The 16,814-nt window shown below is 38.3% G+C and overlaps 1 protein-coding gene across 1 annotated transcript; it reads left to right on the top strand.

Annotated features, from left to right (window-relative positions):
- The first annotated feature begins 1,685 nt into the window (after positions 1–1,685).
- On the top strand, positions 1,686–12,365 carry LOC141992358 (retinol dehydrogenase 8-like). The gene is made up of 6 exons (XM_074961317.1): positions 1,686–1,943; positions 3,237–3,398; positions 4,717–4,896; positions 6,357–6,450; positions 8,213–8,396; positions 12,132–12,365. The coding sequence occupies exons 1-6, from the start codon at positions 1,847–1,849 to the stop codon at positions 12,363–12,365; spliced, it is 951 nt and encodes a 316-aa protein (XP_074817418.1). The 5' UTR covers positions 1,686–1,846.
- The last annotated feature ends 4,449 nt before the right edge of the window (positions 12,366–16,814 follow it).

The following is a 16,814-nucleotide window of genomic DNA, read 5'->3' as shown; positions in this document are numbered from 1 at the left end:
TATGCACCACATTTACTGTAACTTTGAGATGTTCAATTTTATGAACTTTTCCATTTTAAATTCCTCAATCCCTGACTAGTTTGTAAAACATGGCTATTACTATATGTAAGGCAGCAACCTCGGGTTCTGTTCATACTTTCTCTAGACTTGGTATCCAAATAAAATGCTAGATTTGGCAGGGCAGTTCTGCAGTCTCTGTTTAATTAGGACTCCATATCCTTCCTTATGAGATTACGATTTTTTAAACTATTCCATGAGTGGGAATATGCAGAAGTCGCTCACTAGAGGAAGAAATGAAGGTTACTTACCTGGAACTGTGAGATTTGCTATGCGTATTCACATTCCCTGCCCACCTTACCCTCTTCCTTGGAGTCCTAATTTCTAAATGGAACCTGACTCAGTGGTGGAAGGAACTGAGGTGGTTGGAGCTCTATGCCCCTTCTTATAACTGCCCTCAGGATGTTTGCAAACATTGACAGGAGTAAGAAGGAGGGCAGAGGAGTGTTCCAACAATCATTGCTTAAATTCCACTGTCTAAACTGCATGCAGTTGGCACATCCCATGAGCATAAATAGGCAGAGTCCATCTCAAACAACTCTGGTTACAGGTGAGTAACCTTTATATTTTAGTGAAAGACTTAAATATGTGGCTATACATGTAAATTAAGCTTTTCTCCATATGACTATCATGTTTTGTTATAAATGAATAGTAATATAAAAATTTACTAAAAAGGAAAGGTAAAAGCATTGGAAACTCTAACGGGGAAAGGAGGCAAACTGCAAATAACAAGGGAAAGCTGCAAAAATAGGGAAAAACCATAAAATGTTTTGGATTGGAGCAGAGGCAAGTGGAACATTGGGAAAACTCTGAAGAGCGTTCAGTCATCTTTCTGTCTCTCTCTTCAAAGCCACACTCCTTTTTCCATTTCACTTCTTCCAGATGTTCTATTAGGACTTTTAGTTGCAAACATTCAATAATATATCATCAATTGGCATTGTGTGGTTAAATCCTTGTGTGCCTCTTTGAGGGACAAAATCTGACCCCACCACTGTGGCTGTGGAGAGATTGGACTATAATTTGGATAAGTGTTGTCCTGTTACACAAATGAACAGGGAGGAAGCTAGGCCTGAACAGCAGGGAGCTATGCTCCATGTGCACCCTTTGTACCCCAATGTGGAGGGTAAAGTAGGGGTGGATAGTTTATCTGTGACTGCATAGATCACTAGTCATCACGCTCTTGTGCATGACTTGTGGGTACTCCCCAATGGGGGCTGTGATAGAGGCAGCGGAGTATGACAGGAGGAGATGGTGACTCCACCTCCCTCCCCCGATATGCATGGCCTAATTATTCAACTATTTAAAACTTTTTGGCAGAAATGTTTTGCAAGATTTTAAAATGGATGTTGTAATTGTGTTGAATGCACTGTACATTGATGATCCCCATCAGAGGCGGTTCAAGACAATCTTCCACCCTAGGTAAATGTCAGTGTGCTATCTTCCGTGCCACTCAAATTTGGTCCAGTCGCCCCTGCATCCTGACAGAGGAGTGGCCACACCAAATCTACTGCCCTTGGCAGCTGCCTAGTTTGCCTGTACGTACAGCAGCCTCTGATCCAGATTATGTATACATACAGAAGCATCTGCTCCTATTTATTAGTGTCCAGTTGGAGATTATCCCCCTAATCATACAATGTCCAGGTGTGCATTTTCAGTTTTGTTGGCTCAGTGAAGCTGTAAATAAAGCATAAAGGGTCAGTAATACTCAGCTGTAGCCATAACATTTAGGTGATTGTTCATCAGAGTAGCAAGACTTCCCACTATATCTGCTGCCATCCAGCTGAAAATAATGGCTCAGAAAACTGTACTCATCACAGGTTGCTCCTCAGGAATCGGACTGGCCTTGGCTGTAAAAATGGCCAGAGATGAACAGAAAAGATTTAAAGGTAATGATATTTCTGAAATTAATATCACACAGTACTGCATCTTCCGTGTTGTTAGTCACTTTCATTTTGTGATGTGACAGAGTGGACTGTACTAAGTGCTGAGTGTCTCACCGTCTTATGGATAGATTTTCACCAGTCTGTACCTGAATTCTGTTTAGCTTCCCTTCTCCACCACTCTTATTAATTTTCCCTTTCCTGACAGGAAGATACAATGCAATCAAATGTACTAATTTCTGCAAACAGATGGCAGTTCTGTAACTGTACTGAAATGAAATGTTTATCTGAATTAACAGATGATAAATGTAGCAGTGGTATAAAAATGGAAACTTTTTAAATTAAAAAAAAAACAAAAATGCATTTGCAGCACACTAAATAAACGTACCTTTTTACAGGTTAGTCCTTCACACAGCTGCAGATAGCTTTACTTGGCACTTAGCAAAGTTTTGTTGGTGTAAATGCAATTCCTAATTTTAGGAGGAGAAACATTGTGTCTGGGAGCCCTTAATTAAATTAGCAATTTGTTTCTGAGAGGCAGGATTCAGTATTTCTTCCTTGCATTTACTCCCCTGAGGGAGGAGAGGGAAAACTTGGTTCCACTGTCTGCCTTACAAAACAGAAATATTTGCTGCAATTGTATGTAGCTGACTAAATAAATTTAGCAATTCAGATCAGGTTTACTCTCAGTAAGTGTCTTATTCACCAGGGAACAACTGTATGGATTTATGGAAGTTAGAGTAATTAAGTCACAGTAATATTAAAGCTGATCTATACGATGATAAATATTTTGCAAAACCCAACAATTTTTCAGTCTGAGGAATCATTTGTTTCACTCCCATGTAAAATCCTGGCTGCTTTTCTAAATACACTGGCTGTGATTTTCAAAAATGAGTGCCTAAAGATAGGCTTCTAACTCATTATTTAGGTGCCTAAATGTGGACTTAGGCTCCTAACTTTGGCACCCGTTATTGAAAATCTTGGGCTTAGTTTTTCTACCGTATCTTCCCTAATTGATACAGAAATAAAAACACATAGCTATGAACGTGGCTGTATAAGTGGTTTATTTCTCCATTCGCTCCTTCCCAAAATCTGATTTCGCAATGTTAGAAGCACTATATAAAAATTTAAAATACATTCTGTTTTAGGTTGTTATCAAGGCCCTATCACCAAGATATCTAAGCACTAAAATACGGACTTAAAGGTTGTATGCACTGTAACTTGTGTCTCCTGTCATTCTCAAAGGAAAAGCTTTCTCTGTAGTTACATTTCTGATTACTTATTTATGATACTTTACAGTGTATGCTACCATGAGGAATCTGACCAGGAAGGAGAAACTTGCAGAAGCTGCAGGCAGAACCTTGGGTAAAACCCTGGAAATTAAACAACTGGATGTCTGCAATGAAGAGTCTATTAAAACTTGCGTCAGTAGCATCCCTGACAGAAGGATTGATATATTAGGCAAGTAATGAACACAAATGAAAGATGGACAAGAAGTCAGGATACAAGATTTAATTTAAGGGTCCTTTTAAATATTTCAGAGATGTTTCAGTAACATACTATTCTTTCTAAAAATGTTTATGGATTTAAGTATAAATATATGAATAAAACCAATAATACTGTACACTTCTATAAAGTCTTCCATTCAAGGTTCTCAAGCCATTTTACAAATACTAATTAATTGAATTCAGGCACAAAGAGATCAAATGACTTCTACAAAATCACCCAGTAGGTCTGTGGCAAGGTTGAGAACAGAACTTGGATCTCCTGATTCTCCATCCTGCACTTGAGACCTAAGACCACCTCTACCCTCTGAACACAGTAGACCCCTATTTATTTGCTCTAACAATAGGGTGATCCTTTGTGAATTAGCAAGTAAGTGAATAAATAATTAAAAGACTAATGCATCATCAAATGCACATGGTTAATTTCTAATAACAGTTATAGTTCCATTTTATTTGATACTTTACTAGTAAATTTTCTGTAATATATTTTGTAAAAATAAATTATAACATAATATGGCAACTAACTACACCCTCAGCTTTTAAATCTTGGCTAAGAGGAAGAAGAGCCTGCCTTTTGGGGGGAGATGATAGGGGAGCACCAGAACAGCAAGGTGCAAATTAGCATGATTTTCTGCAAATTGCACTATGCTCCAATTTGACATTCCACTTCTTACTATCAAGTGTTCATATTATGGCATGACCATTCTGGATTTTTGAAACCACAAGCACTCAAATGGAATCTTCTCTTGACCACCACATAGTGACAAAGTTCTCAACCAATGCCAGTTCATTTAAAAAAAAAAAAAAAAAAACCTGACATTATGAGGCGCTAAACACAAAGTAGACCAAAAATATCAAACAAACATACTAAGGCCTGATCCAATACCCAGTGAAGTAAACTGAGACGCCATTTGACTTGATTGGGCCCCTAATTCTCAATACTGAATTATAAGCAAATATTATAGGGAAGTTTTTGCTCATTTTTTCCCTTACCTTTTCCTGATTTAAAGAAAAAAAGTAAGGCATAAATCAGAAATAAACAAGAAAAACTTCAGAATAGCAGATATTTTAAAATGTATTTGAGTAAAAGCAAAGACATTCCATGTCAAATGTAATCTCAAGGTTTCAGTGAGAAGCTGAATAACTAATTGCTCTTGTGTGTTTTAATCCCTTATTCCAGTCACTCATTTAAACCACCATGTGTTTTCCAGTGAAAGTGCTAAGTTAATATTTATTGCCGTTACTACTCACTATTGTGTTTTGCATCTGTACAGTTAGCAATGCTGGAATGGGGCTCATTGGACCTATTGAATGCCAGACCATAGATGAGATGAGAACTGTGATGGATACAAACTTCTTCGGATTGGTTCGCCTTTTGAAGGAGATTTTACCTGATATGAAGAAGAGAAAGAGTGGACATATAGTTATAATAAGTAGTGTAATGGGAATACAAGGCAAAGTATTATTATGTACTAATTATTTGTAATTTAAAACTCACATTTTTCTGAACTGAAAAATGTATGTGATCTAGTATATGAAGTTATTGTTTCCAATTTACAAACATGGGCTTCAGTTCTACATTCTTACTCACACTGAGTAATATGTCAGTACTCTCATTTAATTTTAATGGGACTACTTGCAGAGTAAAGTACTACTGCTCGTTAGTAAAGCTGGCAGATTTAGGACCATAATAACGGTGTTTGAGTTTTCTGGAAAGTAGCACTTTGCTCTTTTCACAAAGTGATTTCATGTGGAAACTTGTCTCTGTGTCTTGCTTGAAGGGACTATGCAGGAAAGACCAACACATTTTAATACACTTTTTTTATGCACAGGTATTTTGTGAAACTAGCTTTAAAAAAAGCTCTGCCTTAAAAAGATTTTGTACATATGCAGTCTGTTAGTAATTCACATATTTGACACAGGAAAATATTCCAAGCAGTATATACAAAGTTGGTCTTCCAACACTGCTCTCTCTCTCTGCCCCCCCCCCCCCCCAAAAAAAAAAACAGAACACAAAAGATGGAATCAACAGTTCTACACTGAAATATTCTGATTGTTTGATCAGTAAGTCCTTTCCCACTTCCACTGGAGTCCTCCATATCCCACACTATCAAATCAGTATTTCCTTTCTGTAAGGCTTTCCCTCTTACTAGACACCCAGGTGTTGCCACTAACCCCCAAGGGGGAAACATCAAATGGACCTCACTTTAGAGCCAGATAATGTTGCTCTTAATTTGGTGCTCCACCCTGCATAAACTTACTTGTATGCATCGTCTCAATAACTTTAATAGGCCTCTCACATATGGATTATTCATGTGAGTGGGCAGTTATAGGGTCAAGGCCTTGGCTACTAAGAGTTGCTAATGAGCAACATGATGCTCACCACCCATCTTAGAGGGTTGTATATTGGCTTCTCCGAGTCACCAAGAAGTGAAAAATCCAAACCTTTTAAATCTTAGATCCCTTGCTTGCATTGCAACACAGCTACCATGCCAAATGCTGCAGATTGTATTACACATGTAGATCGCTGTATTAGACCACAAAATATCTAGCATAAATACCATGCACTAGATCCTCTGCTTTGGCCAAGGAACAGCTTGAAGGCTGCTCTAACCTGTGCCAGTTGCCAATGGCACCTAGGGATCATAATTGTCAAGGTGCAAAGGAGACAATCGCTGCTCAGCAGGTATGCAAAAAAAACAAAAAACAAAAAAAGGTTTGGTCATCCCAGTGCATTTAATAGGAGTGGTTTTAACATCTTCATAACTTGAATTAGCGCAACATAAATCATGAGGATTTTTTTTCATGCTCTCATAACCACAAACAGCTTATAAATTATTTTAAGAAATATAAGCCCCTCAAAAACTTAAAATGATCTTAACATGATCTGTAACTATTTTGTTTTTGCCTTCAGGTATTTTGTTCAATGATGTTTATGCTGCATCTAAATTTGCTGTGGAAGGATTCTGTGAAAGTTTAGCCATACAAGCACTCAAGTTTAAACTTCAGTAAGTGTTGACCCAAAGGTGTGAGGTACATATCAGACTGTGCTTTAAAATATATCTTGAGCTTGTAGGAGTCATACAACCCTTATATAGCAGGCTGCTGTCCCGGAGAAAGAGGATGAAGAATTTTTCCTCTTGAATTGAAGCTACACATTCACAAGAAGCCATTGAAACCTCCTTATAGAAGTTCCCTTGCCCTCCCTACCAAAGTACTGCAAACATTTAAATGACAAAATAAACATGACCTACAGCATTCAGATTAGGAGTAAGTTTAGCTTTGAAAAAATATGTATAGCTTTCATATACATCCCTGGAAACCTGGACTCTCATCTACCGTACTATGGGGATGTGGTCATGTAATATGTGTGCCTCAAAGAGAATGTTTTCTCTAATCTGTAGTACCCAGATTCATTAGTGAAAATGATCAAAAATGAATTTCATTATAATGATTATTGGAGACGTTTATATAACATAGTGGTATGTAGCACTTTCAATTGTGAATAAAAATGGGGCCTTGCCTCAAAGAGTTTACAACAGAAATCAATCAAAGCAAGACAGAAAGAGGAGATGCCTACAGTCTAAGTGAACAGAGCATGAGCAAAAGGGATGCACAAAATAAGATTGTGAGGTAGTTTACATGGTAGTTCATAACTTTTTTTATATCATTACTTAAAATGTATTAGTTTCTAATGAGAATTTAGTAGAGAATTACTGTATGTGTAAATAGGTGGGCTCTGAGAAGGGGTTTAAAGGAGACAAGAAATCTTTGTGGCATATAGGGTTAGAGGACATTAAAGGCATAGGAGGCAGCATGGAAGAAGAAAAAGGTTGCATGGAGAAATGTGGAACTGGCTAGTGACCAGCGATAATGTAAGCAAGGGCAGCACTGTGCAGAAGTTTTAATTTGGAAGTTCTGCTTAAAAATCAATAGCCTGGTATAGCCCTTAGGAATAAGGGGCAAAGTACAGATGTTCGTTAACAGTCTAACCCAGCCACAGAACTGGCCAAAAATCTTTTGTATAAAAACCTTGTTCAATAGATAACTACGGTTGTAAACAGGAAGGACTTTTCATACTTAAAACTTGAGAATGGAGCTGGAGAAGGAACTGGTGCAGGGACCTTAAGTATTTCTTAGCTTTACTATTATGCACTTCTGGGCAAATCCTGCTCCTCCTCCATAGGTCCAGCGAGCCCAACAGCAGCAAAAGTCTGGGCAGCTGGACTTTCTGCCTAAGCATTTGTACTGTACTTTGTGGGTACCACAGAATAAGAGTGCCTTCCAGAATTATACACACCCAAGAGGTAACCAAAGAGAATCTTTGGGTGAACTCTCTCTCTCTCTTTTAAATACTTCTATTACTACTATGTAGGAGAGATGGCAAAGAGATCCATTTAGCACTTTGTCCAAAAGACAGTGAGGTTTATGATCATTTTTAAGTCTTGTTACAGAGATCCACAGCTGTGAGCCAGCAGCTGAGGCTTTGTCTCCTGCTCCCACTTCTGCCCTAGACTGATAGTTCCATTGCTCCCCAGCAGTGCAGCCAGTGTTCTTCTCCCACTTTCTCCCATGGAAACCCCCAGTGCCTGTCTGAGATACTCAGGGCAAGAGCTGTGGTATGGATCTCCCCCTTAAAGAATTTACTGTTTAAAAAATGTTAACTAGTGCTCATTTATTTGCAGCCACTCACTACCTATATAAAGGATAGCTTTACACATTTCCCATATAGAAGGACAAATCACGAATATGTTATTGTTCTTGTAACAGGCTAAGTCTGATTGAGCCAGGCCCAGTGATCACAGAATTTGAAAAAAAGGTGTATGAAGATGGAATGAAAATGGATCTTTCGGCTGCTGATGAAGAAACTGCTGACATGTTTACTAATATTTACCTTAAAAATTACAAACAGATTTTCCAAAGCCTGGGACAGAGTGCAGAGGACATAGCAGAGGTAATTAGTCAAACTATTTTGTGCAGTCTTAGAATGCTCTGTTTAGTTGTTGACCCACTAGACTTCATTAAGCACAACCTCAAGCATTTACTGGATCTAGAATTTAGAAAGATCATGTTCTCCCAGTTTTAAAAGGCAACTGTGAATCTTAATCTGTAATACCATTGAGTGGATAGTTGCAATGGGATCTAATCACCCAGTGAAGTCAGAATGACACTAGTGTGCACGGCCACCAGAAATCTAGATGGGTTACTACCATTGTTTATGGCCCCTCTCTTGCTCAGATTCCACTAGTGCAAACCCCTACACCCATGTGAAATCCAGCAGACTATCCCAGGAACCAACAGCAGAACATAGCTGGAGGCAATCTCTGATATTTGAGACTTTATAGAACACAACCAACACCATGAACTGCTTCTAGAAGCAAGTAGGTAGACAACGTAGAGTATGGAACATCAGTCTTACAGACTCACCTCTCAAATTTAAGCTGTTGCATTGTGCCAGCTGACATGCTCTTCAAAAATAGGCCAAGGTAGAACTCTAGGGTAAATGAATGCTTGAGGTTACAAGGGCCTGAATCACTGTGGAGAGGTTGAAATACAGGAAAGTTTGCAGTCTTCAGATCAACCGTAAGTTAAAAATGACAGTGCGTGATTAAGGGCACCTTGGAATCTAAGAGCAGAAATGGATTCTAAATGTTTACGAGCAGCATTAGTGAAGGTCAGACACACAGTCCACCTCCAATATATGAAATACTAGGTAAGGCCCTGATCCTGCAACTGGTTTTGTGCACACAGATTTGTATGCATTTACACAGCCATATTCACTTTAATAAGACTCTGCCCTGGCATAAGGATCTGCCTGTGCAGGACTGGGAAACTTACACAGAGTCCCAGTGATTTTGTTCGTGTCTTACCTTAGATCTATAGGGTGTGATTCTTAACACCCTCAGCATTGGCATAACACTGCTCGCACTGAAGTTAATGAGAGCTTTACCGCTGACTTCAATGGGAGCAAAGTTAGGCCAACAGTGAGCACTTTTGAAAATCCCATACAATATATTTTTTTAATTTGAATTTGATTTAAATAGTGTCAGGCTCCTGAATCTCATGTTGTTTGTAAACTGGTAAATATGAAACATCCTGATTCACACATTTGATACCATATCTGTGCATTCAGTCTTGTTCTGTATTTAGTATTTTATTTTTAATAATTCCACAGTTAATCACTTTCTGAATGATGAAGCACTTTAGTAGCTTTTACAGCAATATACAGTTGGAAAACTTAGATGCATGCAATTAATTCTTCCAGATAAATGAGTGCAGCTAGAACTTTACAGCTACATTCTGATCTTGACGTATAAGGATGTGTGTGTTACTCCAACTGAAATTGAGATAACTCACTCTTTGCATGCCAAGTTGAAAATATATCTCTGTCAAACGCTTGTAGTTTGAACAAACAACAAATCAGCAGAGACCCTTCCTTTAGGCTGAGTTCTTCTAAGGAAGAGCTTCTAAATCAGAATCAGACTCCTGCCCTAACTTCAACCTGCATAATATGTCTTCACTGCAGAATTTACCCAGTGGATCAACATGCAAGTCTGCCTAGCTTGGGTGTGAGTGGCCACGCTGCAAAGCCACGCTTGTGTTGAGTTAGTTATACTCACCTGTTTGAGATGCTAAAACTTCTGGGATTATATCCCATGGTTCTTAGCACTGCAGTACACTAAGCCAGTCTGATTCTCTCTGAGTGAATTGTGGGAAAACTTGTCTGTCCTTTTGGGCACACGGGGAATTGTGAGAAAGCACTGGACATTTATCAGGTTTCAGAATAGCAGCCGTGTTAGTCTGTATTCGCAAAAAGAAAAGGAGTACTTGTAGCACCTTAGAGACTAACCAATTTATCTGAGCATAAGCTTTCGTGAGCTACAGCTCACTTCATCGGATGCACTCAGTGGAAAATACAGTGGGGAGATTTATTCTTTCATGTTCTCTATGTATATAAATCTCCCCACTGTATTTTCCACTGAATGCATCCGATGAAGTGAGCTGTAGCTCACGAAAGCTTATGCTCAAATAAATTGGTTAGTCTCTAAGGTGCCACAAGTACATCTTTTCTTTTTGGACATTTATCAGCACTTGAGGGGTTCAGTGTGTATCCTCACTGCAAAGTGGGCAGCTTACCAGCCTGAGTGAACATACCACTCCGGCTTTAGTGTATAGCGCCAGATGAGCCAGGTAGCTTGGGTGCAAAGCACAACCAAACTTGGGTCAGAGGGGTGCATGTGTGTGTGAGAGAGAGAGAGACGGGAGAGGGGCAAAACCCAAGCGAGAGCCCAAGTTAACCCTGCAGTGAAGATGCACCCTGAATCTCACCCTGCACTTTCTTTGCTTCACCCATGCTTATCTGACCACCTCCTTTCTCTCCTTTGCCTACATGTAATTTCATGTCCTCTTTCTTACCACCTCCATATGTTCTCAACTGATGTTTGACAAGGTTCTCCTTGACCCTCAAAATATCCTGAAAATCTGCTCCATGAAGTGCTCCTGCTTTAGTCACCACTTGCTTACTCTACTTTTCTTTTGTTTTAAGACTCTTAAGGTCTTAGACAGGAACTTGTCATTTGTTCAGCATGCATTGCATATCATACAGCACTACGTACAGGTTTAAAGAATACAGACACACAACCCTTTGGGCATGAGCACAGAACTGCTAACCAGCAGTGATCCTTGGAGCCACAAACCCCTTACATACAGAACCCTATACAAGGCTATCAAAGAAATGGGTCTCCTACCTTTATTCCTTTCCAAGTTCAGTGCTGCAGTAGATTTGGAGCCAGCTAGCAATTTTTATATTGTATTTTTTTTTAATATTGTTTTGCACCAAATTGGGAATTAGTATTAGAGCCTTTTTTGGTAGTTTATATGGTAGTTTTTAGCTTTAGTTAAGAAACCACTCTGTGCTGAAGTTCCCTCAATACACATTTCAAATAAAAACGAAAAACCAAAATGCAGCCCTTGGACCCCCAATGAAGCTTAAGTCTTTCATAATACCAAACAGGAGACATCTGGTCCAGAATTTAATCACTATGATGCTTTTTAAAGGATAAAAGGGTCAAGCAAACATACTGATCACCTCCATCCTGCTTGCCCAATACTTCCAAGAGCAGGAAATGATTGTACTCAGAAATAGGACTGATGCTGGCACTAGATGCAGTATTAGTATTAAAGATGCTCTGAAAATGTCACTGATACATGTCTGTATAGCTCCAAAGCTTGTATCTTCCACCAGCAGAAGTTGGTTTAATAAAAGATACCATTTTACCTACCTTGTCTTATTGATGCAAACAGCAAGTTTTAGAGAAAAATCCCTGTGGGAGTAAAAAACAGATTTCTGGCTTTGTAATCACACATTCCACCACTGATCTCAAATTCAAATGTTCTAAATAGTAAATATATTACTTTTGTTTAATATAAACTTCCACTATATTTTCTAATAAAGTTGGAAAATAAAATTATGCTGATTAGTCTTAAAGAGAAACATGTTTTTTGAGGTTTCTAAATTATCCTAAGAAAGTCTTAATGGATTAACTGCCTGATTAAAATGTGGTCAAATTTCCTAAAGGATTTTACAAAGCTACCTTTGGTACTTTGCTCAGTCATTCTGTTAGTTGATTCTTGTACATCTGTTTGGATGAATGATGTTCTCTAAAGATCCCATTTCTCATTCTAACAGCATACAGTAAAGATAATTCTTGCAGAAAATCCACCTTTTCGCCATCAGACCAACACCCTGTACACACCAATGACAACCTTGAAATACGCAGATCCAAATGGAGATCTACCTATTGATACCTTCTACAAAATGGTTTTTCAGCATGATAAAATCTTCAGTGCAAGTCTTAACTTCATTAAACTGCTAAGGTGGAGAAGCAGAAAAAGCTTTGATTTGGGAAACCCTTCACAATGAATATATGTATGCTATTGTGTGCATCTGGATCACTGGTTCTAGTCACTGCTGACATATTGTTTTGAAAAATAGCTTTGCAATATAACTGATTACAAAAAGATATTCAAAATGTTTGGTTAGTGAGCTTAATTGAAGTATTAATGTTGATTAACTTTTATTTTGAACTTCAAGTTTCCAGTGCTTTGAAAGTAAACTGTTTCACCCACGTCAGTTATTGTCAGTAATCTTGGCCATATATTCTATTTCCAGAGTTGATCCTGGTAGAAATGTATGACCACTATTTTTTCTGAACATCAACAAATCCATTATCAAACAGCTCCCTTCTGCATTTATTAGAATTAAAAAGAAAAGATACTAAGATTAGTACTATGTGCATATCTTATTTGTAGAAAACCTGATTTGTTAGTATTGTAAAACATATTGAATTGCTTTGCTCATGTTCTAGTGATTTTTAAATCACTTAACACCTTATTCTATAGTGCTATATTTCTATTTAAAAGGATTAGAATAAACTACTTGTTAGAAACCTAAGAAGTGCAAGCATTTTTATAGTTTTTAAAATTTATTTAATATGTATATCCATATTTTAGGCATCTTCTAGTCAACTTCTATGATAGTGGTGAATGGCTTATGATAATTTCTGTGCTTTCTTAGGGAACACAAATCAATATACTCAAAATTTTCAAACCTGAGGGCCTAAAGCTAGGCCCCTAAATCCAGATTTAGACATCTAGATAGAAGTGATCTGATTTTCAGTGGTGCTGTGCACCTGCAGCTCCCATTGAAGTCAGTGTGAGTTACACGTGTTCAGCACCTTTGAAAATCAGAGCACTATCTAAATCAGTGGTGGGCAACCTGCAGCCCATCAGGGTAATCCGCTGGCAGGCTGCCAGACAGTTTGCTTACATTTGCATGGCTGCCTGCAGCTCCAAGTGACCGCGGTTCACTGTTCCTGGCCAATGGGAGCTGTGCGAAGCAGTGGCCAACACATCCCTGTGGCCCACACCGCTTCCCGCACCTCCCATTGGCCGGGAACGGTGAACCACGGCCGCTGGGAGCTGCAGGTGGCCATACAAATGTAAACAAACTGTCTGGTGGCCCGTCAGCAGATTACCCTGATGGGCTGCGTGCGGCCTGTGGGCCACAGGTTGCCCACCACTGATCTAAATGTCAAAATGTGGATTTAAGACACTGGCTTTAGGCACCCACATTTGAAAATTTCATAGGAGTTGACTAGACATCTAAATGTCTTTAGGCTTTCAGGTTTGAAAATGTTGGCTTGTAGCTCCACTTCATTTACAGCTATGTTTGAGTGTCTGAAGCATGGGTGTTTGTATGTATGTACGTACATAGATGTACCAGTAGCTTTGATAAGGTTGGCAGTGTTCTTGGGAATAGGATTTGCTGACTGTGCTATATAACATGCTTGGGTTATACATAGTGGGATTTTTTAAAATATCTTAGCTACACAGCATTTTTTTTTAATATTTAGAATTCAAAGAATATTTGTCATCAAACAGAATAATTTTAAAGCTAAATCAAAGTTTAAACTGAATGCAATAGTATTCCTTTAAATTTCATGTTGCTTTACTGAAATGGGTATGAAAAATTTGGTTTCCACATAACAGAATCAATTAATCATAACAGAATTTAAACATACAAATTACATATTTAAGATCAAGAGATGCTATTATAACACTTGCTTTTTATAAGGTCCTGCTTTTTTGAAGAACTTTATATAAACAAAGTCAAAAACCGAACATAAGAATGGCCATACAGGGTCAGACCAATAGTCCATCTAGCCCAGTATCTTATCTGACAGTGGCCAGTGCCAGATGGGGCGATTATTGACTGATCCATCCTCCATCGTCCAGTCATAGCTTCTGGCAGTTGGAGGTGTAGGGTTGCATCCCTGACCATCTTGGCTAATAGCCGTTGATGGACCTGTCCTCCATGAACGTATCTTTTTTTTTTTTTTTAAGCCAGTTATGCTTTTGACCATCACAACATCCCATGGCAACAAGTACCACAAGGTTGTGTGAAGTAGTACTTCCTTTTGTTTGTTTTAAACCTACTGCCTATTAATTTCATGAGGTGACACCTAGTTCTTGTTTTAGGTGATGGGGTAAATAACACTTACTTTCTCCATACCATTTATGATTTTATAGACCTCTATCATAGTACCTCTTAGTTGCCTCTTTTCTTAGCTGAGCAGTGCAGGTCGTTTTAATCTCCTCATGGAAGCTGCTCCACACCCCTAATCATTCTCATTGCCCTTCCCTGCACTTTTTCCAATTTTAATCTCTCTTGAGTAACTTTGTAACATCTGCAAATTTTGACACCTTACTAGTCATCCTTTTTTTCCAGATCATTTATGAGTATTTTGAACAGCACAGGTCCCAGTATAGATACTTGAGGGACCCTGCTATTTACCTCTCTCTATTGTGAAAATATTTATTCCTACCTTTTCCTAGCTTACATAACGGTTGCTGATTTATGACAGGACCTACTGTCTTATCCTGTGACTGCTTAGTTTGCTTAAGATCCTTTAGTGAGGAATCTTGGACTTTCAGAAAGCTTTTGACAAGTACACTATATCCACATGCTTGCTCACTCACTCAAAAAATTCTAATAGCTTGGTACACCTATTCAACTATTCTAATAGTTTGAAGCATGCTTTCACTTTAAAAAAGCCATACTGACTTTTCCCCAACTATATCTGATAATTTTATTATAGTTTAAAGTAATTTGCCTGGTAATGAAGTAAGCTGTAATTGCCAGGAGCAGCTCTGGAGCCTTTTTTAAAAACAGGCATTATGCTAGCTACCCTCTAGCACACAAGCTAATTTAAGCAGTAGGTTAATATAGAACAATTAGTAGTTCTACAATTTAATATGAGCTACTTCTGAATTCTTGGGTGAATACCATCTGGCCTGGTACCTTATTACTGTTTATTTAATCAATTTCAATCTGGAACAGTTCCTCCGATGTGTCTCCTAAAAAGAATGGCTTGGATGTGGCTCTCCCCCATATCCTCTGCAGTGAAGACTGATGCAAAGAATTCATTTAGCTTCTCTGCAAAAACCTCATCCTGAGTGCTCCATTAGCACCTCAAACATCCAGTGGCCCCACTGACTGTTTGGCAGGCTTCCTGCTTCTGATGTCCTTAAACAATTTTTTGCTAGTTTTTGTGTCCTTAACTACTTGCTCTTCAAAGTCTTTCTTGGCCTGCCCTATTATAGTTTTACACTTGACTTACCAGTTTCTATTTTCCTCACAAAGATTGGGCTTCTAATTTTTAAAGACTGTATTTTTTAATCTAACTGCTTCTTTTACTCTGCTGTTTGACCATCGTTGAATTTTTTTGGGCTAGGGTATGCATTTAGTTTGAGATGCTATTATGGTGTTTTTAAATAGCCTCCATGCAGTTTGCAGACATTTCATCCTTGTGCCTATTCCTTTTTATTTCCAATTAACTAGCTTCCTCATTTTTGTGTAGTTCCCCTTTTTGAAGTTAAATGCTACTGTGGTGACTTTCTTTGGCATTTTTTCCCCTACAACAGTGTTAAATTGTATTACATTAATCCTATTATCTACTGGTTCAGCTATATTCACCTCTTGAACCAGATCCTGTATTTCACTTAGGACTAAATCAAGAATTCCTTCTCTCCTTGTCGGGTCCAGAAAAAGCAGCTCCAAGAAATTGCTGAAATATTCTATGCTAAGTATTGTTGCACTGATGTTCACACAATTACTTCTGATACTTGGCAAGATTATAGGGAAAAAAACATTAAGTAATTCTAGTATGCACACACATGTATCACATTCATTCTGGGGAGAGGTCTGAATTTTATTTTTAATTATGGTTTTTACCCAGCCTATATGTTTAGTACTCCCCCAAAATCCACAGCTCTCCCATCTATGTCAATGTGTAGTTTGCATAGTGCTCATGAGGGGAATGTGGCCTTTATCTAATAACTGAACTTATTTATTTTGTACCTAATTATTACATTCAGCATCATTCAGTGGGGCAAACGTTCACCTTGAAGACCACTATTACTTCTGCCCTTCATTTCTTTCTTCCCTGTCTTCATTTTTGTTTCTTTTCCCCTTTAATGTTTTTGTCACTCCTCTGTTTTCTCTTCATTTCCTTTTCTCCATCAACTCCTGATTCCCAACCCCTCTTGGAGGGTGTAAGACGTCTGGAATAGATTCCCTACCTCTATGTGACCATGCTGCTACATCTGTGAAATATATGGGAGAAAAAAAGTGTCACTTTGTCCACAAGATGCTCCTATTATTAGATTATTCAATAAAATGTAACATAAAGAGATCCAGAAATTGCCATCTTATTCAGCTTTCTGAAGTCGACATATCATTTGTCTAACGTAGAATACTCTGCAACTTGATGGCTAAAAATTGTCTTAAAGATGGGTCAAACTGTATTAG

The sequence above is a fragment of the Natator depressus genome, chromosome 8 (assembly GCF_965152275.1).
Source record: "Natator depressus isolate rNatDep1 chromosome 8, rNatDep2.hap1, whole genome shotgun sequence".
NCBI lineage: Eukaryota > Metazoa > Chordata > Testudines > Cheloniidae > Natator > Natator depressus.
The sequence above is the reverse complement of the archived record's forward strand: the minus strand, read 5'-3'. Positions and strand labels throughout refer to the sequence as shown.